The following is a 24,539-nucleotide window of genomic DNA, read 5'->3' on the forward strand; positions in this document are numbered from 1 at the left end:
GAGTTTCAGGAAACTGAGAGTAGTGGTTAATGGATATTTTTTGGGCTGGAGGAAAGTTTGTAGTGGCGTTCCCATGGGTCAGCATGGGGACCCTTGCTCTTCCTGACCTAGACCTTGGTGTACAGGGCACAATTTCAAAATTTGCATATGATACAAAACTTGGAAGCATTGTGAGGAGGACAGTGTTGAATTTCAGAAGGACAGAGACAGGCTGGTGGATTGGGCAGACAAGTGGCACATGAAGTCCACAGCAGAGAAATGTGAAGTGATTCATTTTGGTAAGAAGATCATGAAGAGACAGTATAAAGCAAAGGGTGCAATTCTAAAGGGGTGCAGGAGCAGAGGGACATAAGAATTTACGAACAAGGAACAGGAGGCCGTTTGGCCCCTCAAAGCTGCTCCACCATTTAATAAGATCATGGCTGATCTGATAGGAACCTCAAATCTGCATCCCACCTACCCCCTGATAACCTATCACCCCCCTTGCTTACCAAGAATCTATCCACCTCTGCCTTAAAAATATTCAGACTCTGCTTCCGCCGCCATTTCAGGCAGAGGGTTCCAAAGACTCACGACCCTCAGAGAAGAACTTTCATCACATCTTCGTTTTAAATGGGCGACCCCCTATTTTTAAACAGTGACCCCTAGTTCTAGATTCTCCCACAAGAGGAAACATCCTCTCCACATCCACCCTGTCAAGACCCCTCAGGATTTTATATGTTTCAATCAAGTCCCCTCTTACTCTTCTAAACTCCAGCAGATACAAACCTAGCCTGTTCAACCTTTCGTCATAAGACAACCTGCCCATCCCAGATATTAGTCTGGTAAACCTTCCTTGAAATGCTTCCAGTGCATTTACATCTTTCCTTAAATAAAGTGACCAATATTGTACACAGTACTCCAGATGTGGTCTCACTAGTGCTAATTCGTATGTTCAATCAAGTTGCCTCTTACTCTTCTAAACTCCAGTGGATACAAGCCTAACCCATCCAGCCTTTCCTCTTAAGACAACCTGCCCATTCCAGGTATTAGTCGAGTAAACCTTCACTGAGCTGTTTCCAATGCATTTACATCCTTCCTTTAAATAAGGAGATCAATAGGAGACTCCAGATGTGGTCTCACCAATGGCCTGTATAACTAAAGCATAGCCTCTCTACTTATGTAGTCAAGTCCCCTCACAATGAAGTATAACAATCTATGTAGCTTTCCTAAATACTTACTGTACCTGCATACTAAGCTTTTGTGATTTGTGTACTAGGACACCTAGATCCCTCTGCATCCCAGAGCTCTGCAATCTCTCACCATTTAGATCATATGCTTCTCTTTTATCCTTCCTGCCAAAATGGACAATTTCACATTTTCCTACATTATACTCCATTTGCCAGATCTTTGTCCACTCACTTAAAACCTATATCTTTTTCTAGCCTCCTTAGGTCCTCTTCACAATTTACTTTCCTACCTATCTTTGTGTCATCAGCAAATTTGGCAACCATCCCATCCATCCCTTCATCCAAGTTATTTATATAAATTGTAAACAGTTGAGGTCCCAGCACTGATCGCTGTGGCACACCACTCGTTACATCTTGTCAACCTGAAAAAGACCCATTATTGCCTACTCCCTACTTCCTGTTAGCCTGCCACTCTTCTATCCATGCCAATTTATTACCCCAATATCTCAAACTTTTATTTTCCACAATAGCCTTTGCTGTGGCACTTTATCAAATGCCTTCTGGAAACCTTAAGTACAGTACATCCTCAGGTTCCCCTTTATCCACAGCACATGTTACTTCCTCAAAGAACTCCAATAAGTTGGTTAAGTATGATTTCTCTTTCACAAAACCATGTTGACTCTGCCTGATTACCTAAAACTTATCCAAGTGCCCTGCTATAACTTCCTGAATAATAGCTTCTAACATTTCTCCTACGATAGATATTAAGCTAACTGGCCTGTAGTTTTCGTTTTCTGTCTCCCTCCCTTTTTGAATAACAGAGTTACATTTGCTATCTTCCAATCTAATGGGACCTTCCCTGAATCTAGGGATTTTGGAAAATTAAAACCAACGCATCAACTATCTCACTAGCCACTTCTTTTAAGACCCTAGGATGAAGTCCATCAGGACCCGAGCTCGTGTCACCCTGCAGCTCCAACAATTTACTCAGTACCACTTCTCTAGTGTTTGTAATTTCTCAGAATTCCTCCCTCTCTTCCATTTCCTGATTTATAGCTGCTTCTGGGATGTTACTTGTATTCTCTATAGTGAAAACTGATGCAAAATACCTGTTCAATTCAGCTGTCATCTCCTTATTTTCCATTGTCAGTTCTCCAGACTCACTTTCTATAGGACCAACTCTCACTTTGTTCACTCCTTTCTTTTAAAAATATTTATAGAAACTCTTGCTATGTGTTTTTAGATTTCTGGCTCGCCTTCTTTCATGATCTAATTTTTAGGTCCTTATTAATCTTTTAGTCATGCTTTGCTGTTCCTTATATTCTGTCCAATCCTCTGACCTTCTTAAACTTTCTTTAAGTTTGATACTATCTTTAACCTTTCTAGTTAACCATGGATAGTGTGTCCGTCCCTTGGACTTTTTCTTATTTGTTGGAATGTATCTATTCTGTGTGGACTGAAATATGCCCTTAACTGTTTGCCACTGCATCTCCATTGACCTATCCAATAACCTAATTTGCCAATTCAATTTAGCCAGCTCTGCTTTCATGCCCACACAATTGCCCTGATTTAAATTTAAGAACATGGTCTCGGACCCCCTCCTCCCTCCCTCACACTGAATGTAAAATTCAATCATATTATGGTCGCTGCTACCTAGGGTTGCCTTCACTATGTATATGTGCATAAGTCATTGAAGGTGGCAGGACAGGTTGAAAGAGCGGTTAAAAAAGCATACAGTATCCTAGGCTTTATTAACAGGGGTTAATAAAGAGAAAGGAGGTTATGTTAAACTTGTATAAGACATTGGTTGGCCTCAGCTGGAGTACTGTGCCCAGTTCTGGGCACCACACTTCAGGAAGAATGTGAAAGCATGAGAGAGAGAGAGCAGAAAAGATTCACAAGAATGGTTCCAGGGATGAGGGAATTCAGTAATTTGAATAGATTGGAGAAGGTGGACTGTTTTCCTTGGAGAAGAGAAGGTTGGGAGGAGATTTGATAGAGGTATCAAAATCATGAGGGGTCTGGACAGAGTAGACAGGGAGAAACTGTTCCCATTGGTGGAAGGATTGAAAACCAGAGAGCACAGGTTTAAAGTAATTGGAAAAAAAAGCAATGGAGACGAGCAGCGAGTGGTTAAGATCGGGAACGTACTGCCAGATAGTGTGGCTGAGGCAGATTCAATCGTGGCTTTCAAAAGGGAATTAGACTTTTATCTGAAAGGGGAGAATGTGCAGGGTTACAGGGATCTGGGGAATGGCACTTGAGCTCATTCAGAATTGCTCATTCAGAGAGCCGCAGCAGACATGACGGGCTAAATGGCCTCCTTTTGTCCTGTAACAATTCTGTGATTCTGTGATCACCACATAGCTGTTTTTGGGAGCTTGCTGTGTGCAAATTGGCTGCCATTTTTTCCGACATTGCAAGATGGCTACATTTCAAAAAGTACTTAATTGGTTGTAAAGCACTTTGGGACATCCTGAGGATATAAAAAGTGATAGATAAATGCAGGTATTTTTTCCTTCAGCAGCCTATACTTCTAGCCTGTAAAACTTGCTTACGTATAATCTAGTCTTCTACTCAGAACTCACTGAGTCTCCTGCAACATATAGTGGAAATGCAATATACTTTATATTCACAGTGCAGGCTATGATATTAACAGCTTTTTAATTTTGTAATCTGATGTTACCCAGACCAGGAAAAGAATCTGTTTTATTTAAGTGGTTGTAGTGCAAAGATAAAAGGTTGTTATATTTAGCAAGCATTTAGAAATTAAAATTGATTTTTAAATATTTTTGGTGAGCCACATCCATTTCCTAAATGCCCCATTTTCATGTAAATTCCTAATGCGTCGCAAAAGGCTTAGGTCCAATTTGCTGTCTGCATTTCGGCTATTAAATAGATTCAGGAAAAAGAAAATGGAACACTCCCCAAAAGTAGTTTTTTTTTTTGCTGATTGTTCTGCTCTGTTTCTCTCCGCTGCATTTCCACTGAGCTTTACTCGACCTTCTCTCTATCAGCCAGTTAAAAATTACAGTCCGATTTATACGGCAGTATCACTCCAAAAGGCTATTAAATGAACTAGCCCATGCAGGGAAAGCCCTCCCCACCTGGTTCAATGTTTCCTGATAGTTATAACCTCCCAGTTCTAGTATCATTACTTGTGAACCTTTTCTTGCCCCTTCTCCAGTTCCTCTCTATCCTTTCTGTAATGATGGGAGATCAGAACGGTGAATAATCCTCCGATGTGTGGTCTAACCAAGGTTCTGTATAAAAAAAATGTCATTAGCTTATTGGTTTCTCCCGCTGACTGAAGGTGTTTTTGGGGAAATTACTTACTGCTCTAATGCGTTTCAAACATTTCTTCAGCCACATTCGTATTGTTTGTTTTGCAACCTCTTCTTCTATAGTATATTCAAGCTGTTCTCTTGCTAACAGTTCCTCAAGCTGGAGGCTTTTTCTGATGTCCACTGATCTGTATGAAAGCATGCTGGCAACACAGTTAAGAATCTTGGTTTAGTAGACACAAATTTATATGAATAACTCAATTAAATATGAGTAAAGCCTAATAAAAAAAAATCAGTTGGTTGAAATATTGTTTTACATGGAACAGAAGCAAGGATTAAATTAATTTACTCTTTCTCAGGATGTGGGTGTCGCTGGATGGGCCAGCATTTATTGCCCATCCCTAATTGCCCTTGAGAAGGTGGTGGTGAGCTGCCTTCTTGAACCGCTGCAGTCCATGTGGTGTAGGTACACCCACAGTGCTGTTGGTACACCCACAGTGCTGTTAGGGAGGGAGTTCCAGGATTTTGACCCAGTGACAGTGAAGGGACGGCCGATATATTTCCAAGTCAGGATGGGGAGCGACTTGGAGGGGAACTTGCAGGTGGTGGTGTTCCCATCTATCTGCTGCCCTTGTCCTTCTAGTTAGAGGTTACGGGTTTGGAAGGTGCTGTCGAAAATTGTATAGATTAGGTTTGTATTCCCCTGAGAATTGATGAGTATGGGGTGACTTAATGGTGGTGGGTGTTATAGAGTGTTAAAGAGGATTTAAAAATCTGATGGGGCTGATAGAGAGAAACTATTTCCTCTGGTGGCGAAGGAGGCCAGAACAAGGGGGGGCAGAACCTTAAAATTCAAGCCAGGCCGTTCAGGGGTGACGTCAGGAAGCACTTCCTCACACAAAGGGGAGCAGAAATCCGGAACTCTCTCCCCCAAAAAGCTGTTGGGGCTGGGTTGGGTGGGGGAGGGGATGGGCGTCAAATAAAAATTTAAATATTGAGATTGATAGATTTTTGATGGTAAGGGGATTAACGCTTAAAGAACCAGGGCAGGTAAGTGGAGGTCAACAGATCAGCTATGATTGAATGAAATGGCAGTACAGGCTTGGGGAGGTTGAATGGTCTCCTACTGTTCCTAGACCTCGTATGAAAGGAAGAGAGAAGCACAATGTTATTAATATATTTTAAAACTTAGGGCCTCTAATTTTGACAATCTTAAAATTAACAAAACATGCATTCACAATATGAACTTCAGTATCTTCTCTCTCCGATTCATGGCAAATGGAATCTCAGCACAGAAGGAGGCCATTCAGCCCATCATACCTCTTCTGGCTCTTTGACAGAATTAACCAATTTGCTCCACACCCCTGCTCTTTCAAGATAGGGCTGAAAATGTTTCCTTGCTGAAATTTTTTTTATATATATCCAATTCCCTTTCGAAAATTACTGCTGAATCCATTTCAATCACCTTTTTAGGCAGCGCATTCCGGATCACAACAACTGGGGGCATAAAAACATGACTCCTGATCTCTCTCTAGTCCTAATGTCAATTACCTCAAATAAAAATGCTAAATTTCAAACGGTTACAACAGTTTATGCTACAGGGGAAAAAGGATGCTGATTGGTCTTGTAGTATTATTGTTGTGATTACTTGAAATTTGGCATTCTTGTGTTTGTCCTGATGAGTGCAAGACAATAAACTTCAGCAACAATCAAGTTCTGTACTGAGTGACTGTTCAAACAGAAATCTCTGTTCTCTGCCTTGCAACACTCCCACCAGGAGAAACAGTTTCTCCTTATTTACTCCATGGAAACTCATCCCAACTTTAACTGTTAAATCTCCCTTTAACCCTCTTTGCTTCAAGGAGAACAATCCCAGCTTCTCCAGTGTCTCCGCTATTTCTCGTTGGGTCTAAAATGAAGTTGGACATCCACAACGTTGTGGTCAAGTAAAATGCAAAGCACTTTAAAAGTCTGCTGTTTTTTTTCTCTCCTAGATTTAATATGAGTACCAGGATAATGAAATTGCTGGAAAATCATGTAATAGTAGTAATGATTTTTCTGTGCTATTTACCTCCACCACTCTCTGGGGTAGTCAGTACCACATTCTCACGACTCTGGGTAAAGAAGTTTCCCTGAATTCCCTATTTGATTTATTAGTATCTCTCTTATTGGCCTCTGGTTCTGGTTTCTCCCACAACTGGGAACATCGCTGTGACCACCCTGTTGGACCCCTTCATAATTTTAAAGACCTCTGAGAGGAGGCCACCCCCTCAGCCTTCTCTTTTCCAGAACAGAAGAACAACACGTGTTCAGTCTTTCTAGAAGAGGTTGAAATCGGTGCTGCCAACGTAACTGCGACTGGGGGAGAAAGCAAAACTATTCCGATACCTCAGCACGTCATGAAACGTGACGTCTCCACCATTGTGCAGCCTCTCCATCTCGTAACACATGTGCTTGAAAAGCAGCTTGTCCTTCTCCAAGTCAACTTCCAGTCTCCCACGCAGCAGACGCAGTAAGAACTTCACACGAGAGGTGGGGATTGCTCCCTGGGGTAAGACAGAATTTTTGATAAAAGTTACCTTGGCTGCTTCCAACTTTAGAAATGTTGACCAATGGAATAAATAAAACTCTAAACTGTTCAGCTAACAACAGCTGCATTTACATAGCATCTTTTAGACGTTAACTTGACAGATCTTTGTTCCGTTAAAAGATATTAAGGGTTCTGGAATCAAGGCAGGCACTTAGATCAGGGCTGAATTTCATGATTGAACATACATGAGGGGCTGAGTGGCCTCCTCCTGCTCTATTGCCACCAACTGAAAATCTCCTGGTAACAATTACAGATTTACCACCCAAAAGATTATCTCGCATAAAATGAAAGTTGTCCGGTTAATGAGTTAAAAATTGTAAAAAGATTATTAAGAGCCTCAATTAGCCCACAGATGGGCTGTTTCTGCTTGAAATAAACTCAGCCCTTAAGGTGCTTTAACTTTGAAATTGACATTATTGCTTAGCACATCTTAAAAGCGTATTCTTCATGAGACACATGGGATATGGGCAGTTAAGGGTCAACCACATTGCTGTGAATTTGGAGTCACATGTAGGCCAGACTGGGTAAGGAGGACAGATTTCCTTTCCTAAAGAACACAAGTGAACCAGATGGGTTCATGGTCACCATTACCAATACTAACTTTATATTCCCGATTTATTAACTGAATTAAAATTCCATCCGCTGTTGTGGTGGGATTTGAACTCTTGTCCCCAGGCTTGAGCCTCTGGATTAGTAGTCCAGTGACATTACCACTATGCCACCAGCTCCCCATATACTACTGATAGGGGATATACGTACTTCCCAAAGTGGGGGGGCTGAAGTGTAGACAGCACCAACACCCCCGAGTTCAGGTACAGCATCATTATTCACTTCTTGTCAATGTGTTACTCAGGTGAATGGTCCCTCAACACCTGATTTTCAGTGTTAGCTGCTCTGCCCAGACACTGCAGTAGCACAAAAAAAAAGCACCAGGAATAGATATTGACAAGGCCAGAACACTCTGTCCTCACGCCTGACTCAGGTCCTGAATCAGATATTTTTTCTTGAGCTGGTTAAGGAGTGAGAGGAGGAAGTCAAATAATCTTCACACTGAAAATTAAACCAAGCCCAGGATGGTTTCACATGTTGTAAATAATTTAACCTAAATTCACCTACCTCCCTTTTGTCATCAACCATGTTCCAAATGATTTGAAAATGTCGAAGATCATTGTAGCTCAGCAGCTGATCCTCTTCAGTTGAATAAAACAAGGAGAAATTTTCTACAATGATAGCTGGTGGAAAGGAAGGAATAAAAGATTCAGTATCGAATATTCTTCAATAAAAGATCTTTTCTCAGGGCTAATCCTGGAAGATAAGGGACCATATGCCACAAAGGAGCAGACTGAAGTGCAACATCCACACTGTGCACTGCAGCAACTCACCGAGGCTCCTTCGACAGCACCTTCCAAACCCACGTCCACTACCACCCACGACAAGGGCAGCAGATGCAGGGGAACACCACCACCTGGAAGTTCCCCTCCAAGCCACACACCATCCTGACTTGGAAATATATCGGCCGTTCCTTCGCTGTCACTGGATCAAAAATCCTGGAACTCCCTCTCTAACAGCACTGTGGGTGTACCTACACCACAGGGACTGTAGCGGTTCAAGAAGGCGGCTCACCACCACTTTCTCAAGAGCAACTAGGGATGGGCAATAAATGCTGGCCCAGCCAGCAAAGCCCACATCCCGTGAACGAATAAAAGTTAGACTGAGGGGCTCACGGTCCCACAGAGACTCGTGTTTAATTCCCAGTTTCCAGTTCTGATCAAGGGGCTGCATCTGAAACATTAAACCCATATCCTCATTTTCCAGATACAGATGGACCCGCTGTGTCTATCTGAAATTTTCAGCTTTCCTGCATCAAAAACGTTTCACTGCATCACGGAATCTTGGTGATAAAGTGTTGGTTTTATCGTTTTATCCAGGCAGCCTGTTGTGCTATTATCAGGTTGCACTTCCAGCAAAATAACGGCACAAAAAAATTCCAACTGTAAGTTGAGCAGGAAAACAAAAACGGGAATCATTGTGACATTTAGAATATTGTGAGCAATTTTGGGCCCCGTATCTCAGGAAGGATGTGCTGGCCCTGGAGAGGGTCCAGAGGAGGTTCACGAGAACGATCCCAGGAATGAAAGGCTTAACATATGAGGAACGTTTGAGGACTCTGGGTCTATACTCGATGGAGGTTAGAAGGATGAGGGGGGATCTGATTGAAACTTACAGAATACTGAAAGGCCTGGATAGAGTGGACGTGGGGAAGATGTTTCCATTAGTAGGAGAGACTAGGACCCGAGGGCACAGCCTCAGAGTAAAGGGAAGACCTTTTAGAACAGAGATGAGGAGAAACTTCTTTGGCCAGAGAGTGGTGAATCTATGTAATTCATTGCCACAGAAGGCTGTGGAGGCCAGGTCATTGAGTGTATTTAAGAGCGAGATAGATAGGTTCTTGATTGGTAAGGGGATCAAAGGTTACGGGGAGAAGGCGGGAGAACTGGGTTGAGAAACTCATCAGCCATGATTGAATGGCGGAGCAGACTCGATGGGCCGAATGGCCTAATTTCTGCTCCTATGTCTTATGGTCTTATGGACATGTCCAACTCCCGCAAAATGCTGGGCTGTTATTTTCCACCAATTTATTTCATCCTGGTTTGAAAGATAAAAGCAGCTCCACTTGCCAACAAGAAGGTTTAACATTATGTAGGCGATGATGACATAAAAGGAACAGAAGTACATCAAGGCTCCTGCATAGTTTCCGCAGTCTGTCTCCCAGTAATTCTCATCATCAGGGGTACAGAAAGGTGGCTGAACCTGTGCGAGAGATGAAAGAGATACTAATGATTCTAGAGCCCAGAGGTCATATCTCCACCACAGGCTCAGGGAAACTTAACTTCAATTAATCACGTAAATCAGCAATGAAAAGCTAGCACCAGGAATGGCGGCCATGATTATTGTAAAAACTCATCTGGTTCAGGAGTGACCTTTAGGGAAGGAAATCTGCCGTCTTTACCCGGTCTGGCCTACACGTGACTCCAGACCCACAGTAATTGGGTTGACTCTTATCTGCCCTCAGAGATGGCCTGGCAAAGCCACTCAGTTGAGCAGACTCGATGGGCCAAATGGCCTAATTTCTGCTCCTATGTTTTATGGACATGTTCAACTCCCGTAATAAATGCCAGGCTTGGCAGGGAGGCCCAAACTCTGGGCATGAATTAATAAAACAAAAACAAAAACAAAGAATTGATAATCTGATGGGATGGAACCTCGACTGGGAGTTGCCAACCCTCCAGGGTTGCCCTGGAGTCTCCAGAAATTATAGGTTAATCTTGCAGACAATGCAGTGAGAAAGCCAAAGGAGAAAGATCATTAGGAACATTTAAAAAAAATAAAGTGCTTTTCTTCCCCATTTTCTTTCAACACTTTTTGTTGATTGGTTATGAAAACAATTGGAGGTGTCTAGGAATATGTTCTACCAGAGTTGGCAACTCCTCGGTGACGATCAGAACATGTTCTGTCTCAATTAGTGAGTATTTGGTCTACCCAATGTCCAGGAGTGGTAGACCCAAGGGTGGGAGGATCCAGAACAGAGGGCAGCTAACCCAATGAGAAAATATAGGGCCTAGGAGGAGGTTTTACATCCCTTCCAGCCTGTTCTGCCATTCAATTAGATCATGGCTGATTTATTTTTAACTCCATTTGCCCGCCTTGGTGCTGTAGTCCTTAATACCCTTACCCCCCAAAAAATCTATGTCAGCTTTGAAATTTCAATTGACCTTAGCTTTCTGGAGAAAAGTTCCAGATTTCTGTTACCATTTGTAACATAAGGACATAAGAGGTAGGAGGAGTAGGCCATTCAGCCCATCGAGCCTGCTCGACCATTCAATACAATCATGCCTGGTCACTGGCCTCAACTCCACTTTCTCGCCCTCTCCCCATATCCCTTGATTCCCTAAACCATGAAGAAGTGCTTCCTGACATTGCCCCTGAACGGCCTGGTTCTAATTTTAATGTTCTGCCCCCTTGTTCTGGACTCCCCCCACCGCCCCCCACCACCCCCACCCCACCAGCCCCGCCAACTCCTGCCTCTCTGAGGCCACAGCTACCAGGATAGGTTCCTCAGTGTTGGCTGTGGACAATGGCAGTGCTGTTGTCCCAATGCCGGATGTGGTTCAGGTACTCACCATGCAATCATGCATAATCTTATTCCAATCTTCCCCTGTAACAATGCGGAATAAAACCGTGATAGCTTTCCCAGCAGAGGAGAAATTTGCATGTCTGCATGGAAAACAGAAGGATGAATCGTTCTAATTATCAAAGTAGTGATCAAATGGATTAACTGAGAAACAGTTCATCTCGAGCAACCAAACTGGTAAAACCATGAAAATAGTCAACATACAACCTGCCCAATTTTAACAGTTAGATCTGAACTGTCAACGATCGGTGCAAACTCGATGGGCCGAAGGGCCTCTTCTGCACTGTGTGATTCTGTGAGTTATCTGTATAATGTATTATATGATTTTTTTCTATGAAAGGTGGTCTTTACACAGCACATCTTCATCATTACTATTGTAAATATTGACTTACTATTTAGTGTGAGTTGGGACACAGGCAGCAGTGTTTTGGGTGAACTGAAGTTTATGGCGAGTGCAAGGTGTCATCCAGATTTATGGGGTTGTTGTCTGTCCCTATGAATCAGGATGCAAGCGTCACGTGTGCTTTGCGAACTCTCCCAGAACACGTCCGCTTTGTCTCCATATGAAGTGTGTGCCAGGGTAATTATCACTTCTACAGACTGAAGCGACATTCACTGAAACTTTTCAGGGTCTCAGTGGGGGAATAAAATTACAAACCTGTTGATATTTTCCCCGTATTTGACAGTTCCAAACAAGACAACTCCAGCAAAAGCGTAACAGATAAGCAGCAGGAACATCCCCACTATAATAAAAAAGCTCTTGTACATACTGACAACCACTGTCAGCAACAACATCTTCAGTGTCACCTGAAACCATAAATCAAAGGGTTTTCACTTCACTTGATTGCATTCAAACACTGACTAAACACACATTGCGGAGAAATGATACTACTTGTATTAATAGATTTGTGAAAGTTGCTACTTGTTAAAATGAAGGCTTCAGAACTTCAAACTCTACACTTTTGACAAGACATTCAATGACAACTCAACGAATGTATTAAATACAGTGTCAGTCTCAACAAACTGAAAAAACTCCAAGCGAGAGATCGAGCTTTAAAGGTAAATCCTATGCTTTACTTTTATTTTCTTTTACATTGCGATGACCTAAACTTCTCTCAGAAATGGACCTGAAATGGGAATGGCTCAGCTCCTCGAAGTGGTCAAATCTCTGCACCGGCTGGTTATCGAGAACGATGGGCACATCAACCCGCACTGTGACATCTCGTTGTGGTCGAGGGAAATGAGAGCAACATCAAAGCAAACAAAAACACAAATGAATGCAATGAACAGATGTAAAGCACATCACGACATTATTCACTCAGCACGTGACAACAGGAACACAATGCACAGCATGGTTGAACACAGGTAAATGAAGGCGATGCAGCTGCACATTTACTACACAACCACCAAATGCAGCACATCCTCTGATAAAGTGCAGTGTTGCTAATTTAGCTTGTGTACTCACATGCTTCCCACAAATGGAAAAGAACCTGAATACAATTACACAGGCTCCCATCATGTATGTATATTCATTCTGTAAATGAACAATAAGCACATTGAACTAGTTGAAGCAAACGTTTACAAACCCTTCGAGTTACATCAGGTTTACAGCACAGAAACAGGCCATTGGGCCCAACTGGTCCTCGTTTATACTCCACACAAACCTCCTCCCACTCGACTTCATCTCACCCCACCCTCATATCCATCTCTTCCTTGCTCCCTCATGTGTTTATCCAGCTTCCTCCTTAAATGCATCCACGTTGTTCACCTTATTCCATGTGCCAGTGAGTTCCACAATTCTCACCACTCTTTTGAATAAAGAAATTTCTCCTGAATTCCCTATTGGATTTGTTAGTGACTGGATGAGCCTTTGTTTTGGTTTCCCCCACAAGTGGGAACACCTTCTCTATGTTTGCCTGATTGAAGAGAAACCCTTTCATCATCTTAAGCTTTTAAAACTTTTTTTTTTAATTGCTCTCCTATTCTCAATTCCTACCACCATGAATAAAATAGCTGGATTTGTTTCAATTTCAATCAGTAACATCTGAGTAATACTACAGAGTTAAGTGACGAGTGTGGATTACATAGACTAAGTTTGTATTCCTTCAAGAAGAGAGGATTAACGGTTGATCTAATTGAGGTGTTTGAGATGATTAAAAGGATTTGATTGGTCCGATAAAGAGAAACTATTTCCTCTACTGGGGGTTGGGGGTGGGTAGTGGGTTTGGTGGAGGGGTGGTGGAGGAGGAGTGGGGAGGGAGGAAAGTCCAGAACAAGGGGACAGAAGCTTAAAATTGGAACCAGGCCGTTCAGGGGTGATGTCAGGAAGCACTTCCTCACACAAAGGGGAGTGGAAAACTGGAACTCTCTCCCCCAAAAAACTGTTGGGGCTGGAACATTCCAAAACTGGAGGTTAATAGATTTTAAAAACAAAAAACTGTGGATGCTGGAAATCCAAAACTAAAACAGAATTACCTGGAAAAACTCGGCAGGTCTGGCAGCATCAGCGGAGAAGAAAAAAGTTGACGTTTCGAGGCCTCATGACCCTTCGACAGAACTAGGTGAATCCAAGGAGAGGGTGAAATATAAGCTGGTTTAAGGTTGGGGGGGTTGTTAGGGGGCTGGGTGGGGGGAGAGAAGTGGAGGGGGTGGTGTGGTTGTAGGGACAAGCAAGCAGTGATAGGAGCAGATAAGCAAAAGATGTCACAGACAAAAGAACAAAAGAACACAGAGGTGTTGAAGTTGGTGATATTATCTAAACGAATGTGCTAATTAAGAATGGATGATTGAGCACTCAAGGTATAGCTCTAGTGGGGGTGGGGGGGGCAGAAAAGATTTAAAAATAAGGAAATAGGTGGGAAAAGAAAAATCTATATAAATTATTGGAAAAAACAAAAGGAAGGGGGAAGAAACAGAAAGGGGGTGGGGATGGAGGAGGGAGTTCAAGATCTAAAGTTGTTGAATTCAATATTCAGACCGGAAGGCTGTGAAGTGCCTAGTCGGAAGATGAGGTGCTGTTCCTCCAGTTTGTGTTGGGCTTCACTGGAACAATGCAGCAAGCCAAGGACAGACATGTGGGCAAGAGAGCAGGGTGGTGTGTTAAAATGGCAAGCGACAGGGAGGTTTGGGTCATTCTTGCGGACAGACCGCAGGTGTTCTGCAAAGCGGTCGCCCAGTTTGCATTTGGTCTCTCCAATGTAGAGGAGACCACATTGGGAGCAACGAATGCAGTAGACTAAGTTGAAGGAAATGCAAGTGAAATGCTGCTTCACTTGAAAGGAGTGTTTGGGCCCTTGGACGGTGAGGAGAGAGGAAGTGAAGGGGCAGGTGTTGCATCTTTTGCGTGGGCATGGGGAGGTGCCATAGGTAGGGGTTGAGGAGTAAGGGGTGATGAAGGAATGGACCAGGGTGTCCCAGAGGGAACGATCCCTACGGAATGCCGCCGGGGGTGGGTGGGGGGGGGGGGGGTGAAGGGAAGATGTGTTTGGTGGTGGCATCATGCTGGAGTTGGCGGAAATGGCGGAGGATGATACTTTGAATGCGGAGGCTGGTGGGGTGATAAGTGAGGACAAGGGGAACCCTTGTCACATTCTTGGGAGGGAGGAGAAAGCATGAGGGCGGATGCGCGGGAGATGGGCCGGACACGGTTGAGGGCCCTGTCAACGACCGTGGGTGGAAAACCTAGGTTAAGGAAGAAGGAGGACGTGTCAGAGGAACTGTTTTTGAAGGTAGCATCATCGGAACAGATGCGACGGAGGCGAAGGAACTGAGAGAATGGGATGGAGTCCTTATAGGAAGCGGGGTGTACCCGCATGGGCCCCAGCTATGCCTGTCTCTTTATGGGGTATGTGGAACATTCCTTGTTCCAGTCCTACTCCGGCACCCTTCCACAACTCTTTCTCCGGTACATCGATGATTACTTCGGTGCTGCTTCATGCTCTCGTCAGGATTTGGAAAAATTTATTAATTTTGCTTTCAATCTCCACCCCTCCATCATTTTCACGTGGTCCATCTCTGACACTTCCCTTCCCTTCCTTGACCTCACTGTCTCAATCTCTGGTAATAGACTGTCCACCAATATTCATTACAAGCCTACCGACTCCCACAGCTACCTCGACTACAGCTCCTCACACCCCGCTTCCTGTAAGGACTCCATCCCATTCTCTAAGTTCCTTCGCCTCCGTCGCATCTGTTCTGATGATGCTACCTTCAAAAACATTTCCTCTGATATGTCTTCCTTCTTCCTTATACCGAGGTTTTCCACCCACGGTCGTTGACAGGGCCCTCAACCGTGTCCGGTCCATCTCCCACGCATCGGCCCTCACGCCTTCTCCTCCCTCCCAGAAACATGATAGGGTCCCCCTTGTCCTCAATTATCACCCCACCAGCCTCCGCATTCAAAGGATCATCCTCCGCCATTTCCGCCAACTCCAGCATGATGCCACTACCAAACACATCTTCCCTTCACCCCCCATATCAGCATTCCGTAGGGATCGTTCCTTCCGGGACATCCTGGTCCACTCCTCCATCACCCCCTACTCCTCAACCCCCACCTATGGCACCTCCCCATGCCCACGCAAAAGATGTAACACCTGCCCCTCCACTTCCTCTCTCCTCACCGTCCAAGGGCCCAAACACTCCTTTCAAGTGAAGCAGCATTTCACTTGCATTTCCCCCACCTTAGACTACTGTATTCGTTGCTCCCAATGCGGTCTCCTCTACATTGGAGAGACCAACCGTAAACTAGGCGACCGCTTTGCAGAACACCTGCGGTCTGTCCGCAAGAATGACCCAAACCTCCCTGTCGCTTGCCATTTTAACACACCACCCTGCTCTCTTGCCCACATGTCTGTTTTTGGCCTGCTGCATTGTTCCAGTGAAGCCCAACGCAAACTGGAGGAACAGCACCTCATCTTCTGACTAGGCACTTTACAGCCTTCTGGACTGAATACTGAATTCAACAACTTTAGATCTTGAACTCCCTCCTCCATCCCCACCCCCTTTCTGTTTCTTCCCCCTTCCTTTTGTTCTTTCCAATAATTTATAGATTTTACTTTTCCCACCTATTTCCATTATTTTAAAATCTTTTCTGCCCCCCCCACCCCCACTAGAGCTATACCTTGAGTGCTCTACCATCCATTCTTAATTAGCACATTCATTTAGATAATATCACCACCTTCAACAGCTGTGTTCTTTTGTCTGTGACATCTTTTGCTTATCTGCTCCTATCAGTGCTTGCTTGTCCCTACAACCACACCACCCCCCTCCCCTTAAACCAGCTTATATTTCACCCCTCTCCTTGGATTCACCTAGTTCTGTTGAAGGGTCATGAGGACTCGAAACGTCAACTCTTTTCTTCTCCGCTGATGCTCCCAGACCTGCTGAGTTTTTCCAGGTAATTCTGTTTTAGTTAATAGATTTTTGTTGGGTAAGGGAATTAAGGGCTATGGAATCAAGGCAGGTAGATGGAGTAAAGATACAGATCAGTCATGGTTGAATGGAATGGTACAGAATAGCTTTCAAAGTTTGCTAATCTGACAATATTCCTCCAGGGCTCTGACTTTCGCTTCTGTGGACAAAGACACACAAACGGGGAGCCTATCACACATGAAGAATGGGGTGTCCGGGGCAATGATGGAGGGAAGAGGGAGCTGAGTAATTGTCTTCTGTTGCGGATTTGAATTCAGGCCTCGTGCTCTGCCTCTGGAGCATATTTACATATTCTCTGTAAAGATAGTCTCACTTCATATGCAGAATGCATGGAAAGACAAGATATCATCTGCTTAACTGTTTCAAGTCACAATTAACTGAGTTCCTGTGAAATATCTAATTGGCACAGTGAGTGCCAGTGGCTGTGTTATTTCTCTCTGGGTAAGACAGACAGGGTACAATTGTTGTTATATCTCCTTTCACATGGCAATTTCATAGAGAATGTAATGAATAATTACTCACTGGGTCCCACAAACTGGAACAAACAGGAATCTAATGTCTGGGAAGCAGAGGATGCTGGCGGGTGTGTAAGAGGCGGGTGTGTAAGAGGCGGGTGTGTAAGAGGCGGGTGTTGTAAGAGGCGGGTGTTGTAAGAGGCGGGTGTTGTAAGAGGCGGGTGTTGTAAGAGGCGGGTGTTGTAAGAGGCGGGTGTTGTAAGAGGCGGGTGTTGTAAGAGGCGGGTGTTGTAAGAGGCGGGTGTTGTAAGAGGCGGGTGTTGTAAGAGGCGGGTGTTGTAAGAGGCGGGTGTTGTAAGAGGCGGGTGTTGTAAGAGGCGGGTGTTGTAAGAGGCGGGTGTTGTAAGAGGTGGGTGTGTAAGAGGCGGGTGTGTAAGAGGCGGGTGTGTAAGATTGTGTGAATAATTGCAGGTTTTTAAGGCTGGAGACAAGGCAAACAAAACACTGGGTTCATTCCTTACAGATGAATCACAACAAGTTAGCATGCAGGTACAGCAAGTAATTAGGGAGGTAGATGGAATATTGGCCTTCATTGCAAAGGGGATGGAATATCTCAGTAGGGAAACTGGCTACAACTGTATAGTGCAATGGGGAGACTGCATCTGGAGTTGTGTACACAGTTTTGTTCTCCTTACTTAAGGAGGAATATACTTGCATTGGAAGCAGTTCAGAGAAGGTGAACTAGACTGATTCCTGGGATGAAGGAATTGTCTTATGAGGAAAGGTTGAGCAGGTTGGGTCTATATGCTCATTGGAGTTTAGAAGAATGAGAGGTGTTCTTCTTGAAACATATAAGATCTTGAGGGGACTTGACAGGTTGGATGCTGAAAGGATGTTTCGCCTTGTGGGGGAAACTAGAACAAGGGGTCACAGTTTTTAAAAATAAGGGCTCTCCCATTTAAGACCAGGATGAAGAAGAATTTCTTTTCTGAGGGTTGTAAGCCTTTGGAATTCTCTTCCCCAGAAAGCAATGGAGGCTGGGTCATTGAATATATCCAAGGCTGAGTTAGATAGATTTTTGATTGACAAGGGAGTCAAGGTTTATGGGGGACAGATGGGAGAGTGCAACTAAGGCCACAGTGGATTAGCCATGATCTTATTGAACGGTGGAGGAGGCTTAATGGGCTGAATGTCCACCTCCTGCTCCTATATCTTACCACCTTATTTCTAGGGATAGAATTGAAAATCAGAGACATTTTGTCTAAAAGAAAAGAAAGACTTGCATTCATATAGCGTTTTTCATGACAACTGGACATCTCAAAAGAGATTACAGCCAATGGTGTACTTTTGAAGTGTGATCACTGTTGTAAGCAAGATCCCATAGACATCAATGTGATAATGTCCAGATAATTTGCTTCTTGTGATGCTGATTGAGGGATAAATTTTGACTGAGACACTGGATGGAACTCCCCTACTCACCTTCGAAATAATCCATAGGATCTTTCATGTCCATTTGAGGGGGCAGGTGGGGCCTTGGTTTAATGTCTCATCTGAAAGACTGCACCTTTGACATGCATAGGATCTTGGTTAGGCCACATTTGGAAGTGTGCTCAATTCTGGTCTCCACATTATAAAAAGGGTACAGAGGCAATGGGAGAAGGCACCAAAAAATTGATTTACGAGGGTGATACCAGAATGGAGAGGTTACTCCTATCAGGAATGATCGAACAGGCTGGGGCTCTCTTCTCTAGAAAACAGAGGGCTGAGGGCTGACCTGATTGGGATCTTTAAAATTATAATGCAGTTTGATAGGGTAGAGGTAGGGAAGATGTTTCCAATTGTAGCAGCACCTAAACTAGGGGCCCACAAATATAAGATAGTCACTTAATAAATCCAACAGAGAATTTAGAAGGAAGTACTTTACCTAGAGAGCGGTGAGCATGTGGAGCTCAATGCCACAGAGTTGTTGTGGTAAATAGAATGCTAATACTTAATCAGAAACTGGGTAAAATGCATGAGGGAGAAAGGATTAGAAGGATACGTTGATAGGGTGAGATGCATTAGGGTGGGAACAGCTCAAGTAGAATATAAGGGCTGGTACAGTCCGTCTCTATGCTGTAAATTTTATGCTCAGTGAGGGGCTTAGTGACTGTTATGTCATCACATCATAGATTGTAATTACGTTTAAAATGGAAATGGGAATCTGCAAGAGAGACTATTTCAGGAACCCACTTAACCCTAATCTCTGTTGGTAAGTGACACTGTTCCTTCTAATTTACAGCATAAAATGGGAATGAGTGAATTGGTGGGTTACTTACAAGTAAAGCAAAGTGTAACACGACCCATATTACACCAAGTGACGTCACTAGCAGGTCATAACGGTTCCGCCTACTCTGCCAGAAGCCAGATGGTGACATGGCAGTGATCTTCATAGTTACCTGAAACAAACATGTATATAAATAGAGCTCAGAAGCCTCTTTACAAAGCTCACCTAGGCTATTCAGTGCAGAAACAGTCCATTCGGCCCACCTGTTCCATGCTGGTGTTTATGCTCCACACAAGCCTCCCCCCCCCACCCCTCTTGAGCTCACCCCATCAACCCCTTCTTTTAGTTTCTTTCTTCTCCCAGCTTCCTGTTAACTGTATTTCCCTCAACTATTCCTTGTGTTACGAAGGTCCACATTCTCATCACTCTCTGGGTAGAGAGGTTTCTCCTGAATTCCCTATTGGATTTATTAGGGGTGACCATCTTATGCTGATGGCTCCTCATTTTGGACTCTCTCACTGGTGGCCTATAAACACCAATCAAACGCAACTAATTGGGTTTTCCCACTTGACAAGTATGTGACACCAAAGTACGAATAATAGGAATAATATATAAGCTCTATTTGTTTATTTGAAAGGCATATTTGAACCATACTTTAGTGAGAGCTCACGTCATGCATGGGACATTTGATCTGATCTCTGCTGGAGTGCAAGAGTTATGCAGAGGATAAGAAACTAAATTTAATGAGTTCACTAAGAGGCAGATCTTAACTGACTTTAATTAGGATCAATCAATATTGAAGGACAATGCCTTGAATATGAAAATGGTTTACAAGTGCTGATGCATTTGATAGTGTACAGGTCCATGCAATTTTATTCCTTTACATCAGTCAAAGTAATAAATCCCAAATTGCTGGCCTTTTCAAATTGTGCGATGAGAATCTGCCATCTATCATTATCTATCTGCCTTCAAGAAAATTGTAACAGAAAATGCTGCAAAAATTTCTGTCTCTTGTGGTTGTGATAAGGCTTTATCTCTCGTTTTATGACATAATCTTTGGTCTTCTAATGGACTATTATCTTGATACACTCCAGGGTGTATTTGTTAAAGTTTGTTGTGAAATCTGATTATTCATCATTTTCTCTTTCTTGTATTTTTTTTTGGATGTGTGTTATCTTCCATAGAGAACGTGCTGCGTTTTCACATGATTTTCCTACTGAAAACAATTGCCTAGTTTTTACGGTGCTGGTGATGGGAATAACGTCAGCGTTCAACAGTATTACTCCGTGGAAACTGGCAGCAAATTCCAGAGGCCCCACACGTGCAGAATGATGCGGAAACCCATAGGTTGCTGTCAGTGGTTCCACGCTTCTCCAGAGGGTGCACTATTGAGGCAGCCCCAGACAGCAATGAATGGAAAATCAATTGAATTCATAAGAACTTCCACAATGTTTCACTGTTGGTTGTTAATGCGCTGAACATCCATCTGGCAAAGGAAGAAGCTGGAGCCAGTCTTTCTTCAACTTAGGCTTATTCATAAAACCCAGTATAACATAATTGCTGACTACTTCCCCCTTCCTCACAGTTCCCCCAGCGCAGGTGTAAGCTGGTTCTTACATATGTGCCCTAACCTTTCCACAATTAGTACAGGCAATCCTCTGACTTACGATACAATTGGTCCCTGGAAACCCCGTCTTAAGTTGAAATGTCGGAACTCGGGACTGATTTTCCCAAGAGAACAATGTTATAAATGGGGGATTGGTTCCTGTTGGTTCCCTATTTTCATCCAAAATAACCCAGAATTTTGTACTCAATCAATTATAGATGAGTAATATAACATTAATGTATTTATGTTGCAAATAGCAATCATATAGACATAAAAATCACATAATAAGCTAAAAAGCATATAGAAATATAGTAGTGTACAATACAGTACTGTACCGTACACCGCACATTACCCCTACATACAAGTTATCTAAAAAGCACAAATTTTAAAGCCTTAACTTTTTTTTTCACATACCTTATCTTCAGCATTCCTGAGCTCAAGGGTGGGTCTGACTGAGTGAGATTTTCTGGGGTTTTTTGAGGTGATTTGGAGGGACTTCTTTCAGGTGACTTTGCTGGACTTTTTTGAAGGGCTTTTGGTCGGGCATTTTGAAGAGTTCTTGGCTGGAGTCTTCCCAGGATTCTTGGCTGCAGGCTTTTCTGGAGTTCTGTCTGCTTTCTTAAAGAAAGGTTTCCAAGGAAGTTTGGAGAGATGTTCTCCTCTTTTTCCTGTGAAGTTCTCTGCAGCAGCTGTACATGTTGCATATGCCCCTATTCATTGATGCATTGTATTCAATAGGGACATAGCAGCTTCCAGATATTGAAATGCCTCCTCAGCCAACACTTGTGACGTCAAGACTTTGTGAGGAGTCTCTTCAACAGTGGGTGCATCTTCTTCTTCCTCCGCCACCTTTTGCTGTTCCAAATCCATGAGGTCCTCATTTGTTAATTCTTCAGAAGGTGATGCCAGCAACTCATTAACATCCTCTGGTGCAACGTCTAAATTGAGTTCTTTGCCCATTTCAACAACATTTTTGGTCTCCTCTTCAATAGTGTCTGTGAAGCCTTGGAAGTCAGACACAAACTCAGGTCACAATTTTCTCTAAACACCATTCAAATTTGACTGTTTGACTTCATTACGTGCCTCACCGATGTTCTTAGCTGCATGGTTCAATGTTGAAGCCCTTCCAGAACTCCTTCAGAGTTGATCCGCCTTCCTTCTCAGTTGCACTGCCGACCTGGGCAACTGTTTGCCTAAGATAGTTGGCCTTCAAAGATGCAATTACCCCCTGGTCCATGGGTTGCAACAATGAGGTGGTGCTGGGAGGGAGAAACACCACTTTGATGTCAGAATGCTTGTCACCAAGGACAGCTGGATGACCAGGAGCATTGTCGAGGGTTAACAAAGCTTTAAGTGCAAAATTGTTTTTGCTGCAATAATTCTTGACACTTGGCACAAAATGATGATTTAAACCAATCCTCAAAAATCTTCCTATTGACCCATTCCTTACGATTGGATTTCCATATCACTGGGATAAATGCCTTGGAAAATCCCTTGAAAGCCCTGGGGTTTTCCGAATGGTACCCAAGCAAAGGTTAAAGTTCAAGGTCACCTGAAGCATTGGCACTGACCAAAAGAGTGAGCCTATCTTTGGCAGCTTTGTACCCTGGCATGGGTTTTCTCCTCTTTGGCAATGTAGGTTCTCAATGGCATTTTTTTTCCCCCCAAAAGAGCCCAGTTTCGTCAATGTTAAAAACATGCCATGCACAATCCCCACCCTCTTCAATGAATTCAGCCAATGTGTCAGGAAAAGCACGAGCTTCCTCCTGTGCAGCATTGGCAGCTTCACCTGAGACCTTGATGTTATGAAAATAGGCCCTGGCTTTAAAACGCATCCACCAACCCCTGCTTGCACTAAAAGGCTCAGCATTAGAACTCGGCCCCTGTTGCTTCTTTAGATCATCATAAAGACTCCTAGTCCTTTTCCTAAATTATGCCTAAACTCACAGGAGCGCACTGTTGATTTTGGCCCTCCAACCAAACAATTAACATTTTATCAACTTGAGCAATAAGTCCAACATTTTGCTTAGTTATCACAGCCAAGCCCTTAACATGTTCCTGAATTCTTAGCTTGTCTCTCAGGATGGGCACGATAATCGCTCAGGGGTTATCCAAAGCTCTACTGATCTCAGGGTGCGTCTCACCTTTTTCAGACATCTCAATTAGTTCCATTTTTGTTTCCATAGTAATTGTTCTACGTTTCTTAGAAGAAGAAAGACTTGCACCAGATTTACACTTTTCTGCCATTATTACGGCAAGGAAATGCTAAATTTGAAGAAAAAGTTTGGAAACACAAAGATTCACCATGTAAAAATGGCACTGGAACAGCAACTGAGCATCTCATGTCAGGGAGATGGGGGGTGCAGGATGTCGATGCGCACATAGGAGCGTTTGAAGTTGTTCGCTGGCGTGGCATTGTAAAGTCAAAACCGATGTGGGAAAGTCAAAACAGGGTGACAATTTGTGAACGATGTAAGTGCCATAAGCGTCATAACTTGAATGTCAAAGTCGAGGACTGCCTGTACCAGCTGATCTTCACCTTGAGTACAGCATGCACTCAACTGTCACAGCAGTAACATTAGTCCCACTGTAAGACCCCTTGAATGTGTTACACCTCGTCTGAGGTATAACTGGCTTTTTAAACAGTGCACTAACTCCGTGATTACTGCTAGGCACCCTCGCTGGCTCTAAAAAGCTAATTTTATATTTGAGAGATGCCAAATTTTTCCATAATTATAAACATTTTCACATTTTATTTTTTTTTGTAAGGGTCTGTTCATCTTTAGCTTCTATTTTAATCCAATCACAGCTATTTATTTCACGATCTGAAAATGTAAATTAAAAGTGAAGGCTATCAAGTCCTTTTAACATTCTGGTTTGCTGTATGTGAGGACATTTCCAATGTGATTGGCTGTTGACCCTATTTGCTGACATCACTGTTGCTGTGCGCCTGGCGACCCCCTTGACTGGGCAGCAGGTCCAAACTGATGTCAGGGAAGGGGAAATCCGCACCAGAGGTCACTGGGTCTTTGAAGGCAGCTTTCTTCAGGGCCATCTCCAAGCACTGTTGCTGACTGCAAAACCCTGACCAATAACTGCTAACCACCTGAGCTTCAACCATATACTGCAACCCAGGTAAGAATAAATGCCCGCCTTTTCAATTTTTATTTCCAAAGACACTCCCCCTACTGGAAACCCAGTCAGTAACAGAATCACAGAATTGCCACAGCACAGAAGGAGGACATTCGGCCTATCATGTCTGCGCTAGCTCTCCGGAGGAGCAATGCGCCTAGCGCATTTTCTCGCCTTCTCCCTGTAGCCCTGCACATTCTTCCTTTACAGTTAATAATCCAACTTCCTCTTGAAAGCCACAACTGACCCTGTCTCCACCACACTCTCAGGCGGTGCATTCCAGGTCCTAACCACTCACTGTGTTGAAAGAATTTCTCCTTGTGGTGCCATTGCTTCTGTTAGGTATTAACTTAAATCTGTGCCCCGGTTCTCGATCCTTCCACAAGTGGGAACAGTTTCTCCCTGTCGACTCTGA

The 24,539-nt window shown here is 43.5% G+C and overlaps 1 protein-coding gene across 2 annotated transcripts in view; it reads right to left on the reverse strand.

Annotated features, from left to right (window-relative positions):
* The window catches only part of nalcn (sodium leak channel, non-selective), a 238,062-nt gene that overhangs the window by 16,590 nt on the left and 196,933 nt on the right, over positions 1-24,539 (reverse strand). For both annotated transcript variants that reach the window (XM_041198858.1, XM_041198859.1), the window contains exons 34-41: positions 19,439-19,558; positions 12,701-12,769; positions 11,894-12,042; positions 11,225-11,318; positions 9,722-9,854; positions 8,160-8,275; positions 6,842-6,999; positions 4,506-4,656 (exon numbers count right to left, since the gene is read on the reverse strand). In XM_041198858.1, coding sequence (XP_041054792.1) covers positions 4,506-4,656; positions 6,842-6,999; positions 8,160-8,275; positions 9,722-9,854; positions 11,225-11,318; positions 11,894-12,042; positions 12,701-12,769; positions 19,439-19,558 — 990 coding nt within the window. The remainder of the gene's footprint in view (positions 1-4,505; positions 4,657-6,841; positions 7,000-8,159; positions 8,276-9,721; positions 9,855-11,224; positions 11,319-11,893; positions 12,043-12,700; positions 12,770-19,438; positions 19,559-24,539) is intronic.

Source organism: Carcharodon carcharias, chromosome 11 (genome assembly GCF_017639515.1).
Source record: "Carcharodon carcharias isolate sCarCar2 chromosome 11, sCarCar2.pri, whole genome shotgun sequence".
Lineage (NCBI taxonomy): Eukaryota > Metazoa > Chordata > Chondrichthyes > Lamniformes > Lamnidae > Carcharodon > Carcharodon carcharias.